This window comes from Barbatula barbatula (genome assembly GCF_947034865.1).
Source record: "Barbatula barbatula genome assembly, chromosome: 14".
Taxonomy (NCBI): domain Eukaryota; kingdom Metazoa; phylum Chordata; class Actinopteri; order Cypriniformes; family Nemacheilidae; genus Barbatula; species Barbatula barbatula.
In genome coordinates, this window is record NC_136777.1 from 4826103 (window position 1) to 4846058 (window position 19956).

At 38.2% G+C, this 19956-nt stretch overlaps 1 protein-coding gene across 3 annotated transcripts; it reads left to right on the forward strand.

Moving 5' to 3' along the window:
- Positions 1-1195: 1195 nt before the first annotated feature.
- On the forward strand, positions 1196-18212 carry ppp2r5eb (protein phosphatase 2, regulatory subunit B', epsilon isoform b). 3 transcript variants are annotated; one of them, XM_079472333.1, is made up of 15 exons: positions 1196-1375; positions 2072-2174; positions 4474-4634; positions 12643-12839; positions 13519-13620; positions 14156-14248; positions 14363-14493; positions 14591-14650; positions 15051-15159; positions 15274-15327; positions 15543-15593; positions 15737-15856; positions 15971-16098; positions 16208-16309; positions 16402-18212. In XM_079472333.1, the coding sequence occupies exons 3-15, from the start codon at positions 4478-4480 to the stop codon at positions 16499-16501; spliced, it is 1404 nt and encodes a 467-aa protein (XP_079328459.1). In that variant the 5' UTR covers positions 1196-1375; positions 2072-2174; positions 4474-4477; the 3' UTR covers positions 16502-18212. The 3 variants fall into 3 exon arrangements, with proteins under 3 accessions (XP_079328459.1, XP_079328458.1, XP_079328460.1); XM_079472332.1 differs by having other exon boundaries at positions 2112-2174; XM_079472334.1 differs by lacking the exon at positions 1196-1375 and adding an exon at positions 1663-1880 and having other exon boundaries at positions 2112-2174.
- The last annotated feature ends 1744 nt before the right edge of the window (positions 18213-19956 follow it).

Sequence of the window (19956 nt, forward strand, 5' to 3'; positions counted from 1 at the left end):
AATATGGAATGCACCCAGTAATACATGTAAAATATGATACAAAATCATATTTGCAACCTTTCCTCTGCCTGTCTGACCGCTTCATCAGCTCTGGGGCGATAGAGAAAGCGCCCCAAGGAGGCGGGTCTATGTAGCAGTTAAGCCAATTGCTAATTTAAGATATGAATGTATGACATAAAATTTAGCCAATCAGCGTTCTTAAATAGAATCCAAGAAGGGCGATCATTTTATCGCCCCAAGCCCTGATAAAATAAGGACTGGGCTCTAGGGGCGCCATTTTTACTAAACGACAATGGCGAGCGCGGACGTTACTCCTCCAAGACCCAACCCTAACTCGGTGAAATCTCTCCTCCAAGATCCGTTTGAGAGGAGAACTTTGTCGGAGAAAGTTCGGGTGAAAGAGCTGGGCCCAGATCAACCTGACCTCTCAATCAAACAGCAGGCTAGCGAAAAAGGGAAGCAGTATATGCGCGGCTTCTCCCGTAGCTTCACACACACACACACACACACGATTCTTTGTATATAGTTGACCTTAGCATAAAAATCATTCAGTTATATATGGTACTCTAAAAAATGTTAATAGTGTGTTTGCTAATATTACTGTATATATGTTTTGTATCAATTAATTGTTGCAGTTCTGGAGCACATTAACAATTAGTTACATTTAGTTTGATCATAAAATACTTTATGCTATTCTTCCAGTCAAAGGTTTGAGTTCAGCCACTTCATATCCATTTCTATATTATACATCCTTTATACAGTGTAAGAATTCCTATAAACTTTATATTAATTTAATGTTATTGTCCACTTTCCACTCTGTTCTGACAGCATGCATATTGTGTTGCCTATTTACTACCAATGGCACCAACAGCCTTTCCAAAAGATGTTACTTATATGTAGAAATAGTCAATTGTTTACAAGTTCAGTTTAAATGCAAATAAAAGGCTTGTGTTTGTGCATCATGATGTTTATGTTTTTGTGTACGAATGCCTCAACTTTTTAATATTGGCATTAAATAATTACTGACTATTTCACTGAGCACTGCTGTCCTGCAGTTTGTGTTAAATTTTATTGCGATGGTTACGGAAACAAAAAAGTATGGCACAGCCCCACCGAGAATATTTTTCACCAGCCGCCACTGATTAAACCCAGATGAGCTTTCTCTTTTTTTTTGCGTATCCAGACGTACGTCTGCGCCCCGTGACGTGAGTGCGGGCGCGCCGCCGCGTGCACACACATTTCCTGTTGTGTACATGAAACCGCAGCCAAACGTAAAGCACATTAAATGCACGTTTGATGCGCTGCTGATATTTCGTACCAGGTCTGCTCGTCATCGGAATGATTCTCTCCTCATAAGGGCTGGGTCACGGTACAGGTTTAACTTCATTCCTGAAACGAGGAATTATTTCCTTTTCTTGCCCTCTCCGAAAATTCCCCAGTTTCAGTTATCAAATGCGAAAAATAAGTGGCTTCAGTTCAGTTTCATTTGTACCGTAATTAGCGTTAAACAATAGATTCATGTTTGCTTTTGACAGAATGGTGGCTTTTAGCATTACCAGAGGAATGCGAGTTATATTAATAATGTGGAATGTAAAGTATCTTCTGGAAATTAAACGATATATAAATGAGATATAATAGTAGTAAGGCGACTCTTTCCTGTTCGCACACTCCTCAACCTAACTGCTCTATTCATCTGTTGAGAAGCCTCGGAGGTTGTCCGCCCCTTTGCGTGGTGATTGACACAAACATTACCCAATCGCGTCTTGAAGAATCTTCAAACTGACCAATAGCGTGTCGCCGTAGGCCCGAACCCGGCCCAGCAGGCTAGAGCGCGTCCGTGTTATGTGTGCCATGGACTCAGCCCAGTGGTATTGACAATAGTGAGAAAAAGGGCAGATTTTTCCTAATAAATTATATTTTCTGGATAAAAATACCATATAAGCTTATCGTGTGGATATAAAGAAACATCCGGGGATGATTATATTTCAGCTGGATCTTTTTCTATCGTCGGAAATTTGAGTGTTTGATGGGATTATTGCTGTGGGTTTGGCAGTTTTTAAGGCCAAAACAGATTTTGTGTCTTTCTTTTTCTTTTCCTGCTGCTTCGAGAGGATTTGAAGGAGGGAAGACGGTTAGAAACACTCAAACCAGGTCCTCACATCGAAAACATCAAGGTAAGTTGAATATTTAAAGGTTTTTGCAGCTCAAGTTTGCATCCGGCTCGCGTTGATGGTTCAGATCTTACAGCGTAGACCTTAAAATGAGATTTGGATCGAAAGCATCATATACAAGTACGTGCAGCTAAAGTGGGGAAAAAAGATTGCAACCCAAACACATTTGACACGTCGATCTGTAAAGCTAAAATTGCAAGGGTGGATCAGGGAAAGTTCATGGAGAAAGCTTAATCTTCATCTGTTGTTTTTGTTGGTGTGGTTTTGGGATGCAGATTCAATAGTCTGTCAGCTGGTTCTGGTTTATGTGTGTGTGTGTGTGTATTTAGGCCCATCAAATATCATAAATGATCATAAACCTGCATCGCTAGCGAATTTTTCCGACTTCTTGCATCGGCTCAGTGGCACTGTTACTTTGTGCCCTGTTTCCATGGTCTGGTTCACTTCATCCGCCCGACTGTTTGGCACTCGAGATCTCATCACCAACAATAACACAGCATGCATGCAATCCAGACTGGTGCTATATACTTAATGGTGGAGTCATGATAACCTAGTTGAGATAAGTGCAATGTTAACAGTCAAATTGTGTTTTGAATGCATGGTTGGACTTGAATGGTTTCTATATTGTAGTTACTGTGTGTATGGCCACTTATGGTTAAAGCCTGAGACATCTGTATAAATGCAGGTCATTAAACAGATGAACGGGATTGTTGGATATACTATATATGGTGTATATATATATATATATATATATATCAAAGATTATGTCGAATGATTTCTTAAACTTGCCTAGTGTTTGTCTTGTGTAGATTGTTTGGTTTGGTTTTTGAGAAGGTTACTGTTACCCAACAGGTTGTGATAGTATATTTTGTAGTATTACTACGGGGCGGGGCGTTATTATAGTTTATTTACCTTATTTGACAGAAGAAAGGTCTGTCAGCAATAACTATAATCAGTATAGAGATGCTTTTATTTCTGAGAGTAAATGAATATATCAAATTGATCTGACGCTCAATCTATTTCGATCACTTTTTGTGTGATCTCACTGTGTTTTTTTCAGAAGAAATTGTGTGCAGTACACTGAGTTAAGTTGGCCAAAAGCACAGCTTTCCTAAAACGTTAAAGTCTGGAAGTGTGCACTGTCCGCACATGTTTCTTACAAATTCTGTTTTACATAAGCTCCATAGATTGCAATACTATTGTTTATGAATGTATTGTTTTGACCAGTCCTATCTGTTAGAATTCATTAAGGAATAACACCCGTTTCACCAAACTGTGGGGAGATATAAAGTTCTTAACAGGTTTCGTCAGATTTTTCTTCTAGGGATATTTTCAGAGACCGAACCACAATGAGTGCTTGTTTCAGTCAGTGTTCAGTTGTAACTTTTATGTAAAGTTCATTGTTCTTGGAAATCAGAGAGAAGTTTTATTCTTTTACAGGTAGTGAGACTGTGAGGCCTGTTATTTGGCTTGGAAGAAATATGGCATTGTTTGTTCTAGCCACGCAGTGCAGCATTATGGGAGGTTGCCATTAGCTGACATCAAAGAAGTGAGATTTAACGTCTTGGACATCAAAATCAAAGTGTTCTGAATGGTCAGATTAAAGTGCACACAGGCCTTGGACCATCCAATTTAGATCATGGGTGGAAATTCCTTTTTTTTAGTTCACCCACTGAACCTGTTTTTCAAGGCCTATTTAACGTAACCAGAGGGGTTAGCTTAATTTAGTTTATGTTAGTCCCCTCTCACATTTACTTTTGTGTCTCATGCTCAGCTGGTTTCTGGTGAATGTGAGTATCTTATGTAATAATAGTATACCATTGCTGAAACTCAAGCAGACACCTGTAGACTTGTGGAATACTTTATCCCGACCCCTACAAGTTAACAGAATATGTCTGCTATTTTCTACACAGCATCTTTCATTCGAACAAAGTCATTTCTTTTTAAAGCTTTCCTGTAGCTCAGTGGTTAGAGCATGGTGCCGGTTCGATCCCAGGGGATTGCACATGCTCCGATACAAATGTATAGTAAATTGCAATGGAAGTCACTTTGGATAAAAGCGTCTGCCGAATGCGTAAATGTAAATCTCGATTATTAATTTAATGAGACTTTTCAGAGTTTCCAGTTCTGTCATCTGTATATATATATATGCCTAGATTTTTATTTTATACTATTGCATTAAGCTCTGTTGAAATGCGGTATGTAAATGTTTTGCATTTTCAGTTTAAATTTGTATACATTTTGGGAATGGCTGTAATTATTTTGTGTGACATATCCAAAACATTTATGTTTTTTTATCCAGGGCTATGTCCTCCGCAGCCACCACTCCTCCATCAGTGGATAAAGTAGACGGATTTTCCCGGAAGTCTGTCCGGAAGGCCAAGCAGAAGCGTTCTCAGAGTTCCTCACAGTTCCGTTCTCAGGGCAAACCAATCGAGCTCACACCTCTTCCCCTGCTCAAAGGTGACACTTAAACACAGACTCGCACACAATATCTAAACAGTCTCAGAACCAGTATGAATTTATTTATTTAGTGTTGTTTCAAAACTTTTTTAAACTAGTTTTTGTAACCCCGTCCTTGATACGAGTTGAATGAAATCATGATTTAAACAACATCAGTAGTACGTCTTGTTACATTTCAATAAATTATCATACTTCCCATTATGGCAAATGTAGCCTTTGTTCTTTCATGCATGCAGAAAATTAGTAAACAATGCTCATTATACATTTTTATTGTTAACTGCAGTTTTGGAAGATAATTTTAGTATACAGTTCCAAACAGGGCATCTGTTCAGAGAGCAGGGGATCACTGCTTTATTGTGAAATGTCTAGTAAAGTTGTAGTGTGCATCTCAACTTGTTTGTGCTTGTCTAGAATGACAACTATCAGTGTTCTGTTAAGGAATTCGACTTTAAAGAATACACAATTCTTGTGTAGATCTAAAATAATTTTGTACTTTATATCCCAATGAATGTCATGCAAGTAACCTAGATTATAAATTATATGCTGTTAGCATCTTAGTTTAATGGATCACTCTCTGTTGTTTAAGGAGAGACAAACCAAAATCCTGTGAAGTTGGACTTGGAGGTTTGAAGCTTTCATATTTTATTTTTGGGTGTTTTGTCTTTTTATAGGACAGTTAAAAGACAGTTGGTGGAAAAGTAGGGGGTGAGAGAGGGGTGTGGGTTCGGTGCATGACCTGGAATCCCATAAGCCAACATGTCCAAAAGCACACTGTACCACAAATTCTACGACTTGTAGTGCTTGTGTTTGCAAGCACAAAGGGGAATGACGTTTCTTAGAAGATTACTGAGCTGTCCAGCTTCTTGCACAGACAGAGATGAGTACATCAGAGCTGAGATGTAGAGTTTTGTGTCAGCTGGCCATGTGCCTGAAGAGATTGTATTAGTGCACAAAATGAAAATGTCCTTTTTGTCTAGTCAAGTCCCTTGCATTTGTCCATTAGTCCGACTAGGTTTGTCTTCCTTCTTGCATTAGTTCTTAGGGGCCGTTATCAAGCGAAAGCACAAAACAATTTATGTGATTTGGCTGTCCGTTTACACGGAAACGGCGTTTTAGGGGACTGATAATGCAAACTTTTGAAAGGGGTTTCAAAGTGCAAGTTTTTGAATACAACAGCATTCTTATTTTTGTGTAAACCCCGAAGTACACAAGAATGAGAAAACGACATCATGGGCATGCGCATTACATGTTTTTTTTTGTGCTGCGTATTGTATGGTCTCTTTAGCGACGGATGTCCGCCTTCCAATAAACCGCCAATCAATCGTCAGGGACTCGTAAACTTTTTCTTTACGAAGTGATATCGCGAACTACTGGTGTGGCATGGGTGTTTTAGTCATTTTTGCAGATCTGTGTAAACACGGATTGTTTTGATAACGTTGTTGGTACGTGAAACTTAAAAAACGCAAAAGAAAGACTTTTCCGTTTTTCATCGTGTAAACGTGGCCTTAGGGACATACAAACATTGCCTTACTTGAGTTCTTCACGCAATCTTGAAAACTCAACTTGTTCATTCAACAAATGCAGAAATCACTTTAGGAGTGATGCCGAACTAATTTTGTTGTCTGCTGCAGTTAATGTAGTTTTAAATAGACTTCCAACAAATTGTTTTGTTTTGACCAAATAACCTTTGAGGCCGTGTGAGTGTGCAAAGCAGTCAAACAGGTTGATTTAGTATTTTTAAAGTGCATCTGATTGGCTGTTGCCCAGGTAACGGCCCTCCCACAGGGCTTTGTCGGTTCACCTCTCATCATAAATGAATGCAAAATACAATCATTCACTCATCAAAGAACAGTGCAGAGAGCGTGGTTACAAGGCAACACTCTGTTGTCAAAGGTTGAATCTTTAGATGGGTTACAACTCTTGTTATGCAGGACATGTAAAAACAATTATAAGGTTGTTTTTATATTTGAATTAGTGATGCTTTGGCTTTTTAGACAGTTTGCGTTGTGAAAGTTAAGTAAAGGGATAATGTAAAGGCAGCCAGTTGTTATCGCAGAAATAAGCCCCCACAATTTGGGAATCTGGGAATAACAAACCAACAAATGTTGCGACTGGCCAATCAGAATCAAGCATTTTAATGAGCCGTATGAAAAGCCGATATAACAACAGAGGATGCGCTACACTTTTTTTATTGGACAGGCTCGTAAAAAATCTGTCAAAATCTATTATTACCCATCGTGGTAATAAGCATGTCCGTTACGTCATCACGCTCTACTTGCGTTTACTCTCGGAACTTGCTGTATTCTAATACAATGTCCCTTCGCGATCATGTTCAGGGCACAGGTAGTAGCCTACGATCACGCTCTAATGAAGGGAAATGACAAACGGGGGGTTACAAATTGCCCTTATTGAAATCCGTCAAAATGACGGTCGGCCTTCAGATATTTCTGTCACTGGTAAAAATAATCCGTCAATGACAGAGAATGTTCGGTTAATGCGCCTTCTGTATAACACACAGCCAATCTCATATTAATCTTGTGTACCTATAGCGTAGTAATAAAAAGAGAGGTAACTTATACTCAGAGTCAGTAACCATAGTAACTTACTCTTTGAACCTAACCTGGTCAGGAGCAGGTTTTCTTTTGGTAAACCCAGAGTTTCAGAGTGTACCTCATTCATTCAGTCATTTAATAGAGTCATTCATTGCACACATGTTGATCACACAGAGACCATCTTAGTGACTTAAATGTCATATGTACTTTTATAGAGGATCCTGTATGTGAAGAGGCTGCATTAATTCATAGGGATGAACTTTGTTTCCAGGAGAGCAATTTAGGAGTGGAATCTCCCTGTGCATTTTTATAAAAACTGTACCATTTTTCTTTACAGTGAATTAGATATCAAAACACATCATGCATCCTTAAAGGGATGCGTGTTTTTTTTGTCTTTGGTGTGTTATAAGTTGCCCATGCATGTATGAGACACGTAAAATTGCAAAAATGTAAGTGTCGGAAAAAATTATGTATTTTATCTTGAAGCGAATGCTCAACCAGAGTTGATGGAACTAACTCAAATCAGAGAGTTTTGGATCTTGTGTACATCAACTCGGAGTTCACATTTGAACTCTTAAATCTTAACAACATCTGAACAACGCATCCGATTTAGTTCAAACAAATCAGAAACCAGCCTGATTTACATAGGTTTAAATCTGAATAAATCAGTGTACTGCTTTTTCAGGCATGCAACTGACTAGTCAAATTAGCAAAAGTTTAGTTTGCTATAGTTGTTGTTCAGCTTGTAAAACTGGCTGTAAAGTCAGTTGAAGTTATTGATTCAGATGGATCTGTTCCAGTCATTGATTCAAAAACACGCTTCATCGCTCATGAACCAACAGAGGGAACAGGTTTGATGAAGTGAAAGTGCTTTGAGTCGTTAGCAATAACCTTTGCCCCCTGCAGAATGCACGATAAGGATTATGGGAAGGATGTACCCCGCAGTCCTCACAGCATCTCGCCCCCTGCTGGGGTCAGTCAAAGGTCAGAAAGATGGGGGTGTTAGTGACAGATATGATAGGCTAATTAAAGCTGTGTTTCAGTACACATGAGATTCATGGAAGCTTAATTTGTAGTTTTCCACAACAATGTTTGAAGGCTGCACCCCACTCAACATTGTTCCCAATGTTCTAGAGCCTGGCATAATTCGAAGGATAATTTTTTTTCACAGAATCGAGACATTTCTTATTGTTTTGTTATTGAGTCATTTAGCTCATTTTAAATGCTTTTTTATCCTCTATTAAATTAGTTCAGATCGTCTTGGTGTCCTCTTGGAAGTATGTTAAGCGACCCAAGTGGTCTCGTACCCCCTAGTTTAGAAACGCTGCATTAATGCATTTGGCAGGTGTCTTTCATGTTCACCATTTTGGAAGTGTGTTACACTTCAGGCGAGGGAAGTTTTTAGTCACAGTACCCCAACACCTCAAAAGTTAACAGCGATAAGTAAAGTTAGTTTAATTTGATGGTTTAAGTTAAAGGGATTGTTCACCCAAAAATTCAAATTCATCTCATGTGTTTTAAAACCTGTACATTGCGACTTCTTTTGTGAAACACAAAAATGATGTCTTGTTTCGTTTTCGTGTCTATGCGATGGAAATCAATGGTGTCTATTGTTTTTTGGTTATCAGCGCCCTTCAAAGTATCTTATTTTGTGTTCTGCAGAAGAAAAGGTTATACAGGTTTGGAATGGCTGTCTAAATACGAAGGATAACTTTTCTTTTAACACCGTCATAGTCTGTATTTATTGTATTCTATCATTTTTGTTTGTTTACAGTTTTCCATTTCAAAGTCAGATTACAGGAGTTGTTATGAATCATTTTATTATAATGTCCTTTGGGTTCTTATGCTCTCTATGAATAGAAGTATCAAACTGACGTGTGTCTCAGTGGCCACTAGATGTTGCTTTGGAAACTTAACTCTGACGAGACGGACATTTGACTATAAATGGACTCAAACCGTCTATTTCATGTCTTATCTGTATTCCACACACGATCCCATATCTCTAACCGTTTTTTATTTAACGAAGACACTTTTCCTTTCTAGTTAATAATTAAAATGTTTTTTTCACATGATAAATTGAAGTTAGTGCTTCAGGCTTATGTGTACTTATTGCAAATCACATCACACCAGTTGCTCTCATTCTTCAGGACAACAGCAAAAGGGAGTAAAAATAATCCGTCCATAATCTGCATCAATTTAAAGTTCCAAACTCGTCCAGCAGAGGGGCGCTCAGTGTTAGTTCTTACCACCACACGCACTGAAAAAACATCTCCTCTCCGTTCCCATCTTCAAGCCCCTCCTCCTCATGGTCTGCGCTGTGACCTTGCGAGCTCGAGGGCTTAAAATGAGGAGGGCAGAAAATAGAACTTTAGACACAGAGCCCGTCCGAGTTTCCGTGGGCTCAGCTCGGCCCTCTGACACCTGATCTCATGGAGTTACAGCTCTCTGCACTGTACACACATACATACACTTGCGAATCGATGAATAATGAATCAATGAATCGATGAATTTTGGTCACCAGCTTCACAGGATTGATTGAGATTGAAGAAAGAAATCCGGAGTGAGACTTGTTAAAGTGAGTGATTATTAAGATGATATTGGTGTGACAAAATTCTGTAGTTCTGTCTCAAGTTCTTCATCTTTTATTGTTTTTGCTGTGGGTTGACGATTTTTTTGGGGTTCCGGGGGGCGCACGCGGGGGTCTAGCAGGTAGCTGGTGCACATGTCTTTATTTGGGTTTGAAGGTTCTGTCTGCCCAGCTCCTATATTACTGACATGAAACAATGAGGTGTTTTTATTCTCAGGTGCACGTTATTTAAGACTTTATCCTGTTCGTTGAAATCAAATCAAATATTGACCTAAAACTTATTGAAAAATCTCAACTGAAGGAAAAGTTGAAATGTTCCCTCAAAAATAAACTGAATTAAGTTAAAAGCAATAAAATGATGATAATAAATAAAAATCAATTAATGTTATATATTAGCAACATTAAAAATAAACCAATCAAATGCCAAAAGAGCAAAAAAAGAAACAAAAAATTAAATCTCATTTAAAATATGAATACAACTAAAATCAAAACTAGAATAACTCTTGTGCAGAACTGTCAGTCATGTTAGTTTGAGCACACATCTCCTTTGGAGATAATTTGTGCTCAGGATCTGTATTAAAAATGTTCTCGAGCTTGTGACCTGCATAGGGTTAAATCTGTAAATGTTGTGAATGTGTGCATGAACTGAATGTAAAACTGCTTTGGCACAATGGAAATTGTGACAAGCGCTATATAAATAAAATTGAATTATGTTAGTGTACAGGAAATGTTGTATACTCTGTAAAGTGTGCATTGTTTACAGTGCAGCATGAGTTGTGTTGCATTTTTGTGGCATTATTATTGATGACTGCATCCAAATCTGAACATGCGATGCAACATGCTGCTTTATTTGATGCATTTGTTTTCAAGAATCAAATTCCTGTCGAACTCGGACTGATTCATTTGCTGTCTTGTGTCACTCCACCTGTATGAGTCCGACATTTCTTTCTACTTCGGTTTCTTCCTCGCATTGAAATCTTTTTAGTCTAGCAAAGATAAACAAAATGGTTGTCTATAGTGTCTGAAAATTTACTGAAACATTATAAAGTTTGCTGTGTAGTTCATACACAGTTGATATGTATTTGTGGCTGTCAGTGGACAAGTTGTTTGTGTTTCCTTTAAATACATACAGTACATTTCTTTCCCAGTTTCTGGCTCTGAAAGTCACCTGCTGATCCCACCTGTCAGAAAAACTCTCTCTCTTTCACACATACACACACACACTTGCACATGCTGTGCTTAAGTAGCGAAGACACACAACTTTATACACTTCTGTGATCAGTTCTCTCTTCTTTTACACACACTCACATAGTTAACTTTCACAGAGTAATCCAAGACCACCATTCCACCGAAGAGGGGTTTTCCCCACAGAGGTTTTAAACCGTGTTTGTGCGTATGTTATCGTGTACACGTGGTGTGTGTGTTGTAAAGCAGCACAAGCCATCACTGTATATGAATGTGTTGCTGGTTCCTGGAGATCCATTTCCCCAAACCATTTAATGTCACTCTGAAGAACCCTTTGACTTCAGACCTGCTGCTGTTTATTACCCTTTATGCTTTTCTGTTTAAACATTTCCAGTTCTTTGGACTAAAAGATTGAATGCAATAGGAAATCATTCTAGACACAAATGGAAAACAACTGCAAATGATTAAATCGATTGCACCAATATGACGGTAAGTGTATGTCTGAAGTTAACCAAGGTTCAGGTGAAGTTTAGTATTTGTATTGTTTTTTTGACTAAGGTGGTGAGAGGTCAGAATTAGAAAAAAAATGGTCTGAATGAATTTTGATGTGGCTGTTATACAATCTTGACTTTGTTCTCGACCGTCTTTCTGTGTTTCAAGCTGTTTGTAATTTCTGTTGTGCACATTTAAGTGCTCAGTTCTAGTGGGAGGTTCTGCAATTTTCTCTTGTCTACAATATCATAGTGCAGTACTTTTGTAGCAGTCTGTGAATGTGAAACTGTATTAAAGGTTTGTGTTTAGCGTTTCAGATCTGTGTGTTTAACAGGTGTCGGGAGTCATGAACTTTTTAAATAGTAGAGACTCAAACATGATTTTGTTTCTTTGTAGCTAGTAACATTAGTAATTATGGCTGCACTATTTATAAAATCTTTGTAAAATTGCAAATATGCATATCGCATTTGTTTGCAACTACGGAATGTAACAATTCGCTCGGCTCACGTTGCGATGCTACTCGTTATACGATTCTCAGTTTTTTTGAATTAGAAATGAATAACTGCCCTTTTATTTCTCATTTTAAAACAAATGTCTTATAAATAAAACATAAACAAACGTTACTGCGAATGCGCTCTTTTGTGAGCCCAACTGAACTTCCGGTACACATTCACAATCTATAGAGTGCTTGTAGATTAATTCTGATAACAATTAAAAGAAACCGAGAAGAACAGTTACTTAGCTAAACTTTTCTCTCCAATATTTTGAATTTAGGCTGTGATACCAAGCTCAACCACTAGATGTCAATGTACCATACGGTTTGTTTAAATGCGACCAAACTACAGGACCCATTCCCCAAATCGTTTATTTAATATAATTATTATACAGTAAAATAATAATAATACAAATTAATATTAACAAATTAAATTAAATATAAGTAGTTATGTTATTAGACACTAGCCAAACACAATAGAAAATAAGTGTATATTTGTTTTCTCCCTCGCCATTTGCTTACAAAGTTTACAATTTCCCAAAATGAATATCACTATCTGCTATTCTCTCTTAAGTCAGATTGTTCATGTTATCGTGTTTAATTGAAGTGCTTTTACGAACACACACAATTCTGAGTTAATCAGTGTGAAGTTGTTTTTGTGAGGGTTTTTTAGTAATTCTTGTATGTGTTTGTGCACAGACGTCCCTGCTCAGGAGCAGCCGGAGTTGTTCCTGAAGAAGCTTCAGCAGTGTTGTGCTGTTTTTGATTTCATGGACACTCTGTCAGACCTGAAGATGAAAGAATACAAGCGCTCGACCCTCAATGAGCTAGTGGATTATGTCACGGTCAGCAGAGGATATCTCACGGAGCAGGCCTACCCGGAGGTCGTAAAAATGGTGAGTTGACGCGCTTGGAAAAAGTCACCCACATAAGCAGTTACATGTTGGTGGGTATCTGTTAGGGATGTGTCAATATCAAAATCTCACTGTATGATAATACCTCGGTATAAAATCCACGGTATGATGTTTGTTGCGATATTTAAACGACAAATGGTGACTTGGAAACGTGCCATAAGCATCCTCTTCTCTTTATCCTCTAATGATAACTTTTGCTTAGAGGTATGAGCAATGTGATGGGTCAAATTACCTAAATATCCCTTTTATAAAATTATCATTGCACAAGATGGACCTTGCCAAAGGTAACCTCTATTATTTTTTTCGAACGTTCTTTGTTAGGCCCGGAAGACCTATTGTTTCATACAGTCACGTGACCACGATAATATCGAGACAATTTTGCTATTGCGATAACATGATATCGAGAAATATGTTACATCACTATTATCTGTTGTTTTAATTGTGGTCTGATTTGAAATATCAATGCAAGTGCATGTAGTCTTGTTGTAGTTCACAACAAGAAACGATAACTAAAATGGAATCTGTATTAACTTTAAAGTTAACTTGTTTATTCAAGGTTTGTTCGCTGCAATTTCACATAAATGTGAAATGGATTTTGATTTATCATCAATGTATCGACGGGAAAAAATGACTGAAATATTGTGAATCTCTTTCTTTTCAGGTGTCCTATAATATATTCCGAACTCTTCCTCCCAGTGACAGTAATGAGTTTGACCCAGAGGAGGATGAACCGACTCTAGAGGCCTCGTGGCCACATTTACAGGTGTGTGTGCATGTTGTGGAGGTGGTTGAGAATATTGTCTTTCTTTACTTGTGCATGAATGCTGATATTCATTTCGGGTCCCTCTCTCCTCACGTAGAGCTCCTATCTGTCATTGTTTCTGCATCTTTGTGTGTTTCTACACACTCTTTCTGACCCGCTCTGTGTGTGTATGTGTGTGTGTGTGTGTGTACTCGCTGTATGCCTCCAGGACTCCTTTAGAAATGAGATGCTTATCTCAAGGAGAATCTTCCTGGTAAAACTTCTCTTTCGTTAGTCATCCCTGCTTTCGTGTCCTATTACGAGAAACAAATACGAGAACCTAAACACAATGATCCAAAGATGTATTCCTGGTCTTTTTCAAACCTGTTTTTACAATGCAAGACGACCCCTGATGATAGTCATGGTGTGTCTTTTAACCTTAGCCGAAGCGTGACCTTTGACCCTGTTAAACCATCCCCTTGTCTGCTTTAATATTACACGTTTTAATGACTCCACGAAATAACATACCCTTCTATTTTCTTTCTCTCTTTTTCAGCTGGTGTACGAGTTCTTCATTCGTTTTTTGGAGAGTCAGGAGTTTCAACCCAGCATTGCAAAAAAGTATATAGATCAGAAATTTGTCTTACAGGTGAGGCGGCTTTGTGTACTTGGGTATTGTGTATTTATTCCTCAATCTCTTCCCCGTGTTTGTTCATCTCTGTGTTTTCTTGATTTCTGCTCCTTTCGTATGTTTTCCCGATAGCTTCTGGAGTTGTTTGACAGTGAGGACCCACGGGAGAGAGATTACCTGAAGACAGTCTTACACAGAATCTACGGCAAATTCCTGGGCCTGAGAGCTTTTATACGAAAACAGATAAATAATATTTTTCTACGGTGAGACATCTTCTCACACCTGATCTAGAATGACAGGTTTACATCATATTTCCGTGTGCACGCAGTCAGCTCAGTCTTTCTCTCTCTCTCTTTTTAGTTTTGTTTATGAAACTGAGCACTTCAATGGGGTTGCAGAATTGTTGGAGATTTTGGGCAGGTGAGTTTTTGTGCTGCATGAGTTGTTTGTTATTTTTAGAATGTTTCAGTGCTAGTTGGTGTCATTCACACAAATATGCTAATGACATAATTGCAGTTAATTAGCATAATAGCATAATTGGATTCCCGCAGTGAATATATGAGGTAATCTTGATTATGTAAGCATCTGAAGTTTTCAAGGTTTAGTTCAAGGAAAGTGTTATTGTATCATTCTCCTCATTGTGTTCCGAACCCACATGGATTTCTTATTTCGACAAAATCAAAAATGAACATTTTAAAGATTGTTCATGTGCTTCATCGCCAAACAATAAAAGCATGGGGATGTCAGTGTCAAAAGAAAGATCAGTGTAAATTCATGCTGTTCCAAAATGCTGAACATTGGCTCTGTTTTGTCCTCGCAGCATCATCAATGGCTTCGCTCTGCCACTGAAGGCTGAACACAAACAGTTTCTGGTGAAAGTTTTGATTCCTCTTCATACCGTCAGGAGCCTCTCACTCTTCCACGCACAGGTACTGCCCCCGTGTTCGCATGCGTGTTTCCCATGGTCTTGACTTCAGGGTGTTTTACATCTTTATGTAGAGTGAAGTGTTGGTTAGACCTGTTTGTGTGTGTTGTTTTTGCAGCTGGCCTATTGTATTGTACAGTTCCTAGAGAAAGATCCAGCATTAACAGAACCGGTAAGCACTATATGTATTCTGTCAAGTCCTTTTGGGGTTTTAATTTTTTTTTTGTGAGTTAAAATTCAGATGCCGCATGTGCTTTATTTAGAAGTGACACCTAAGCACACTCAAAAACCTCTGTTCTTGAAGTGTATCCATTGGCTGTCTTTCATATATTCTGTTTTTCTTTCCTCCAGTCTAACAGTTTCTGATGGTTTTCTCGTTTGTAACAGGTCATCAGAGGTCTGCTGAAATTCTGGCCTAAAACCTGCAGTCAGAAAGAGGTGAGCTAGAGTTTAAAGGATCCCAGCATGAGGTTGATCAGTCGTGATTTCAGGACAATAGTGGCACTGATGAGTGCTCCCATTGTATCTTTTGTGTCCAACTCTGATTCACACGACTGATGTCTGCATTGATATGCGTGTAGGTCATGTTCCTAGGAGAGCTGGAGGAGATTTTGGACGTGATCGAGCCCACACAGTTTGTGAAGATCCAGGAGCCCCTCTTCAAACAGATCTCCAGATGTGTCTCAAGCCCTCATTTTCAGGTCTGCGTGAACCCAGTGCGATCTGACAGTATATAAAGTTTTAATCATAATAAAAAAATTATATATTGGATATATATGATGTGGCAGGTGTGATATTTGTGTATGTGTTTACAGGTGGCTGAGAGAGCTCTGTACTACTGGAACAATGAGTACATTATGAGTCTGATTGAGGAAAACTCCAACGTGATTCTTCCGATAATGTTCACAAGCCTCTACCGGATCTCAAAAGAGCACTGGAACCCGTGAGTCAAACATCAGAATAATATATATACAAATGCCAGTGTATGTTGGAATCTAAATTTAATGCTCTTGTGTGATGATGATGGAAATTATCTTTTTGTTTGCTATCAGGGCCATAGTAGCTTTAGTCTATAATGTTCTGAAAGCCTTCATGGAAATGAACAGCACGTTGTTTGATGAACTCACATCCACTTACAAATCAGATCGTCAGAGGTAAGATCCCATATTTTTGTGGAAAACGCGTTTGCGTTTTTATTGAAAAACATACATTCTGAGTCTTATCTATTTTCTTTTCACATCATCAGGGAGAAAAAGAAAGAGAAGGAGAGAGAGGAGTTGTGGATGAGGTTGGAGGACCTAGAGTTGAAGAAAAGCTTCCAGAGCGACGGAATTATTCCCACTTAACGACGCGCCTCTTCCGGAACGCTTTCCCAACGCCTCCACCACACGCTCGGAACGTTGGCCTTTATTTTCCTTTCTGTGTTTGTGCGACTTACTTTACTGTAGATTCACCTCGTCAGTCTCATTATTTCAAAAGCAATGTAAATAACTATTTTATCTCCTTTATTTCCCCCGTTAAAATATTATGCCGTAATAAGAACGTGACTAGAAAACAAAGTAAAAAAAAAAAAAGAGCAAAAAAAAAGGAAAACCACACTGGAGGGGGAAGGACTTTAAACGGAAAGTAGGACTGAATCGAACCACTACTGTGGAGAAATGAACGAATGAATGAAATCAACAACCAAACGGAGAATCTCAGCCCGCCGATCTGACATACCTCACCCATCCTTACAGAACAACACCAGCCCAATTCTCTCTCTCTCTTTTCACGCCCCCTCTCTTATACGTCCCTTTCTTGCAACATGGATGTCCTGTATTGAACCAAGAATGTTCTTGACCTTTGACTTCAATGCAATGGATCATCTGTTAAGATCTGGATAAATGCAGCAGGTCTGGATTGCAGACTTCTCAATAGGGACACTACGCAGTTACCTTCAGAGAAGAGGAAGGGGACAGTGAAACATGATTACACACCAGCTCTGACACGCCCACCTTTTCATTCTTTTTCTGTCCAAAGGTGCCGCCTAGTTCACGCATTTGGACTCTAGCGCCAGTCCGGTACTGGTACCAGTGACGCATACACACACACACATCTGAGGAGGTATCCAGAATTCCAGCGCCAAGCCGGAGGTGCTCATCACGAGAAATGGAACTGCACGTTCACATGCACATTCTGCCTCGGAGTGTGCGAGGGAGTTTCTTACAGTGTTAAGTACCTGTATGCTGTATCTGAATGCAGTACTTTGATACTCTGTATCTAGTAGAACCTATAGCGTATTTTTCTTTAGGAGAATCCAGTATATAATGAGGAAAGATTGGACACAGCCTCTTGGGATTTAGTTTTCTTTCTTTCTCGGGTTTCACTTCTAATTTGTTTCGGGTTTATTTTTTGTCTGGAATTGGATTTGTTTTGACCAAGTGGAATTTGTTCTCTCTTCCTTTTTTACTTAGTTGCTGATTGGGGGGGTGGAGGAGGGAGTGAGAGGGGAATTCTGGGATTGTGGAGGACTGATGTTGTGGTGAGCTTTGTCAGAATGAACCTGTGCTTTAGATCCCAGACGACAACAACAGTTACAAAAGTTAAAAAAGGGTTGGAGAAATACAAATGTTTAATTATTTTAAAAAATAAAGAGATATTAAATTAAACCTGTTTTGTGATAAAGATGAAATTCACTTCGTACGTTATTTTTGGTGTGTGTGAGTGGGTGACTGCATAAGGATTGGTTCAATAAACACAAAACTTGTTAGATCAAATTGCTTAAAGGGATAGTTCATGCAAAACTGAAAATTCGGTCATCATTCTCAGATTGTTCTCAACCTGTTTAGATTTCTTTATTCTGCTAAACACAAAATAAGATATTTGGAAGAATGCTTGTAACCAAAGAGAACTCATCCACCATTCACACCCATAGTATCTGTTTTCCCTAATGATGACAGAATGTTCCATTTTGGGTGGACTATCCCATTAAAGGGGCAGACACAAATGTGAAGGAACGCTGTCTACACACCCTCTTGTCATTCTAAAAGGTGAATTATTAAATATCCTGTACATTCTTATTCCATTTATTGAAAGTCAATGAGAACGGGATGTGAAGGTTCTAGAAAAAAAACACCAACATAATCAAGTTTCATGAATGAATCAAAATCATTGTTCATGAATTTGGAAAAACGTTACTTTAATGAACTGTCATGAATTCATGAATTTAATCTTAGTTTCAATGTTTTCGGCTCTCTGTAGAACCCTTTAGTCGGCAGTACCAAATGTTACCAGCCAAGGGCAGCAGAGCTTAAAATTGAAACCCAACAGTTGAATTTAATTGTACAATCTAAGAAAGTTGCTTTTATGAACCTTGTGTGTATTATCTACTTTGTGCATGTATTCTTTTAATGGAGGTCGCTCGTGGTTTGAGGATTTGGCTGAATGTTTCGTGAGCGAGGTTGAAGGAATCAAGGCTGTGCTGAAATTGGCAGGCATATATGTACAGTATTTAAGTGATAGGCAGGCTTTATTTTCTCAGTCTGAGCATTAACTTGTCAAATACTTTGAGAAAGGAGAAAAGGGTTTACTGACTGCTTGCTTTAGTCAACACCGACCCTGGAAACAACTATATTATTACATTAAAATGTATTTTTAATGTAAAGTCATAAGCGAAACCTCAATGTTAATTTTTGAAGATTGTCCTGTGACAGCTGGGTCATATGTATATGATACAGTATGGCCTACTCATAAATGGAATATAATAGGTCAATAACCTTGTAATCCGTTATTAATTAACGTTTTATTTTTATGGCGAGTGTTTGAATAATTTGCAAACCGTTAAAGTAATAGTTCAACCAAAAATACATGTCATTTCAAACCTGTATGCATTTCTTTCTTCCGCAAAACACAGAAGATATTTTAAGAATGTAAACTGGCCCCCATTCACTTATTACACAATAGAAATGAATGGGGGCCAGTGCTGTTCGGTAACCCACCTTCTTTCTTCCACAGAACGCAAAAGATATTTTGAAAAAAGTCATACAGGTTTGAAATGACAAGAAGGTGAGTAAGTAATGACATTTTCCTTTACATCACTTTAAGGATATCTTTAATCTGTAAAAGATACTATTATTACAGTACAGTGATATTTTTTCTCTGTATATTCGTTCATGCAATATTAGCCCAAACAATCAACTTCTATTTCGAGAATGTACGTTTGAATTCATAGAAACGAATATTGTCTGATTTTACAATTACTTAACATGCTACTTAAATTATAGATGTTAGGTATTCTTGGAAAATATTGTAAATATTCTGAAAGTAATTTCCATGAGACACACATTGATGAAATAGGACAAAATTTGGATACACGTTCAATTTGCATTCTATTCATTTAGGTTGTCATGTTAAATAAAAAGTTCCTCGCTTCAAATGTATCTTCAAATCCAATGAATTCAGGATCAAACAGACTGCACATGTATTTTATTATCAGAATAAATTTAAGTGTCAGACAGTTCTTGCACCTGCTGTTTTATGTATTACATTGGCACGATTCGTCTTAAAATTCACCTTTTTCCCCAGTATGTGTTTTGGTACAACATTCTTTGTAAAACCTCAACCCAGTTTTAACTCTATTATACAAGGGTTTCCCTAGTTTATGTGTCAGGAAAACTTGGTCACCAAAATGCAAATAATAATGAAATGTGCATAAATAGCTTATTGTCCTATTGGTCAGTAGCGTATGTGTTTGTATGTGTGTGTGGGTGTGTGCATGCATGTGCGTGTTAACAGATGGACAGCTTTTGAAGATTTTAGCTGG

Coding starts and splice junctions, on each gene's coding strand:
- ppp2r5eb (XM_079472333.1), top strand. CDS start 4,478: ATGTCCTCCGCAGCCACCACTCCTCCATCAGTGGATAAAGTAGACGGA. Junction 12,840..13,518: donor ACCCGGAGGTCGTAAAAATG/GTGAGTTGACGC, acceptor CTTTCTTTTCAG/GTGTCCTATAATATATTCCG. Junction 15,594..15,736: donor AAACCTGCAGTCAGAAAGAG/GTGAGCTAGAGT, acceptor ATATGCGTGTAG/GTCATGTTCCTAGGAGAGCT.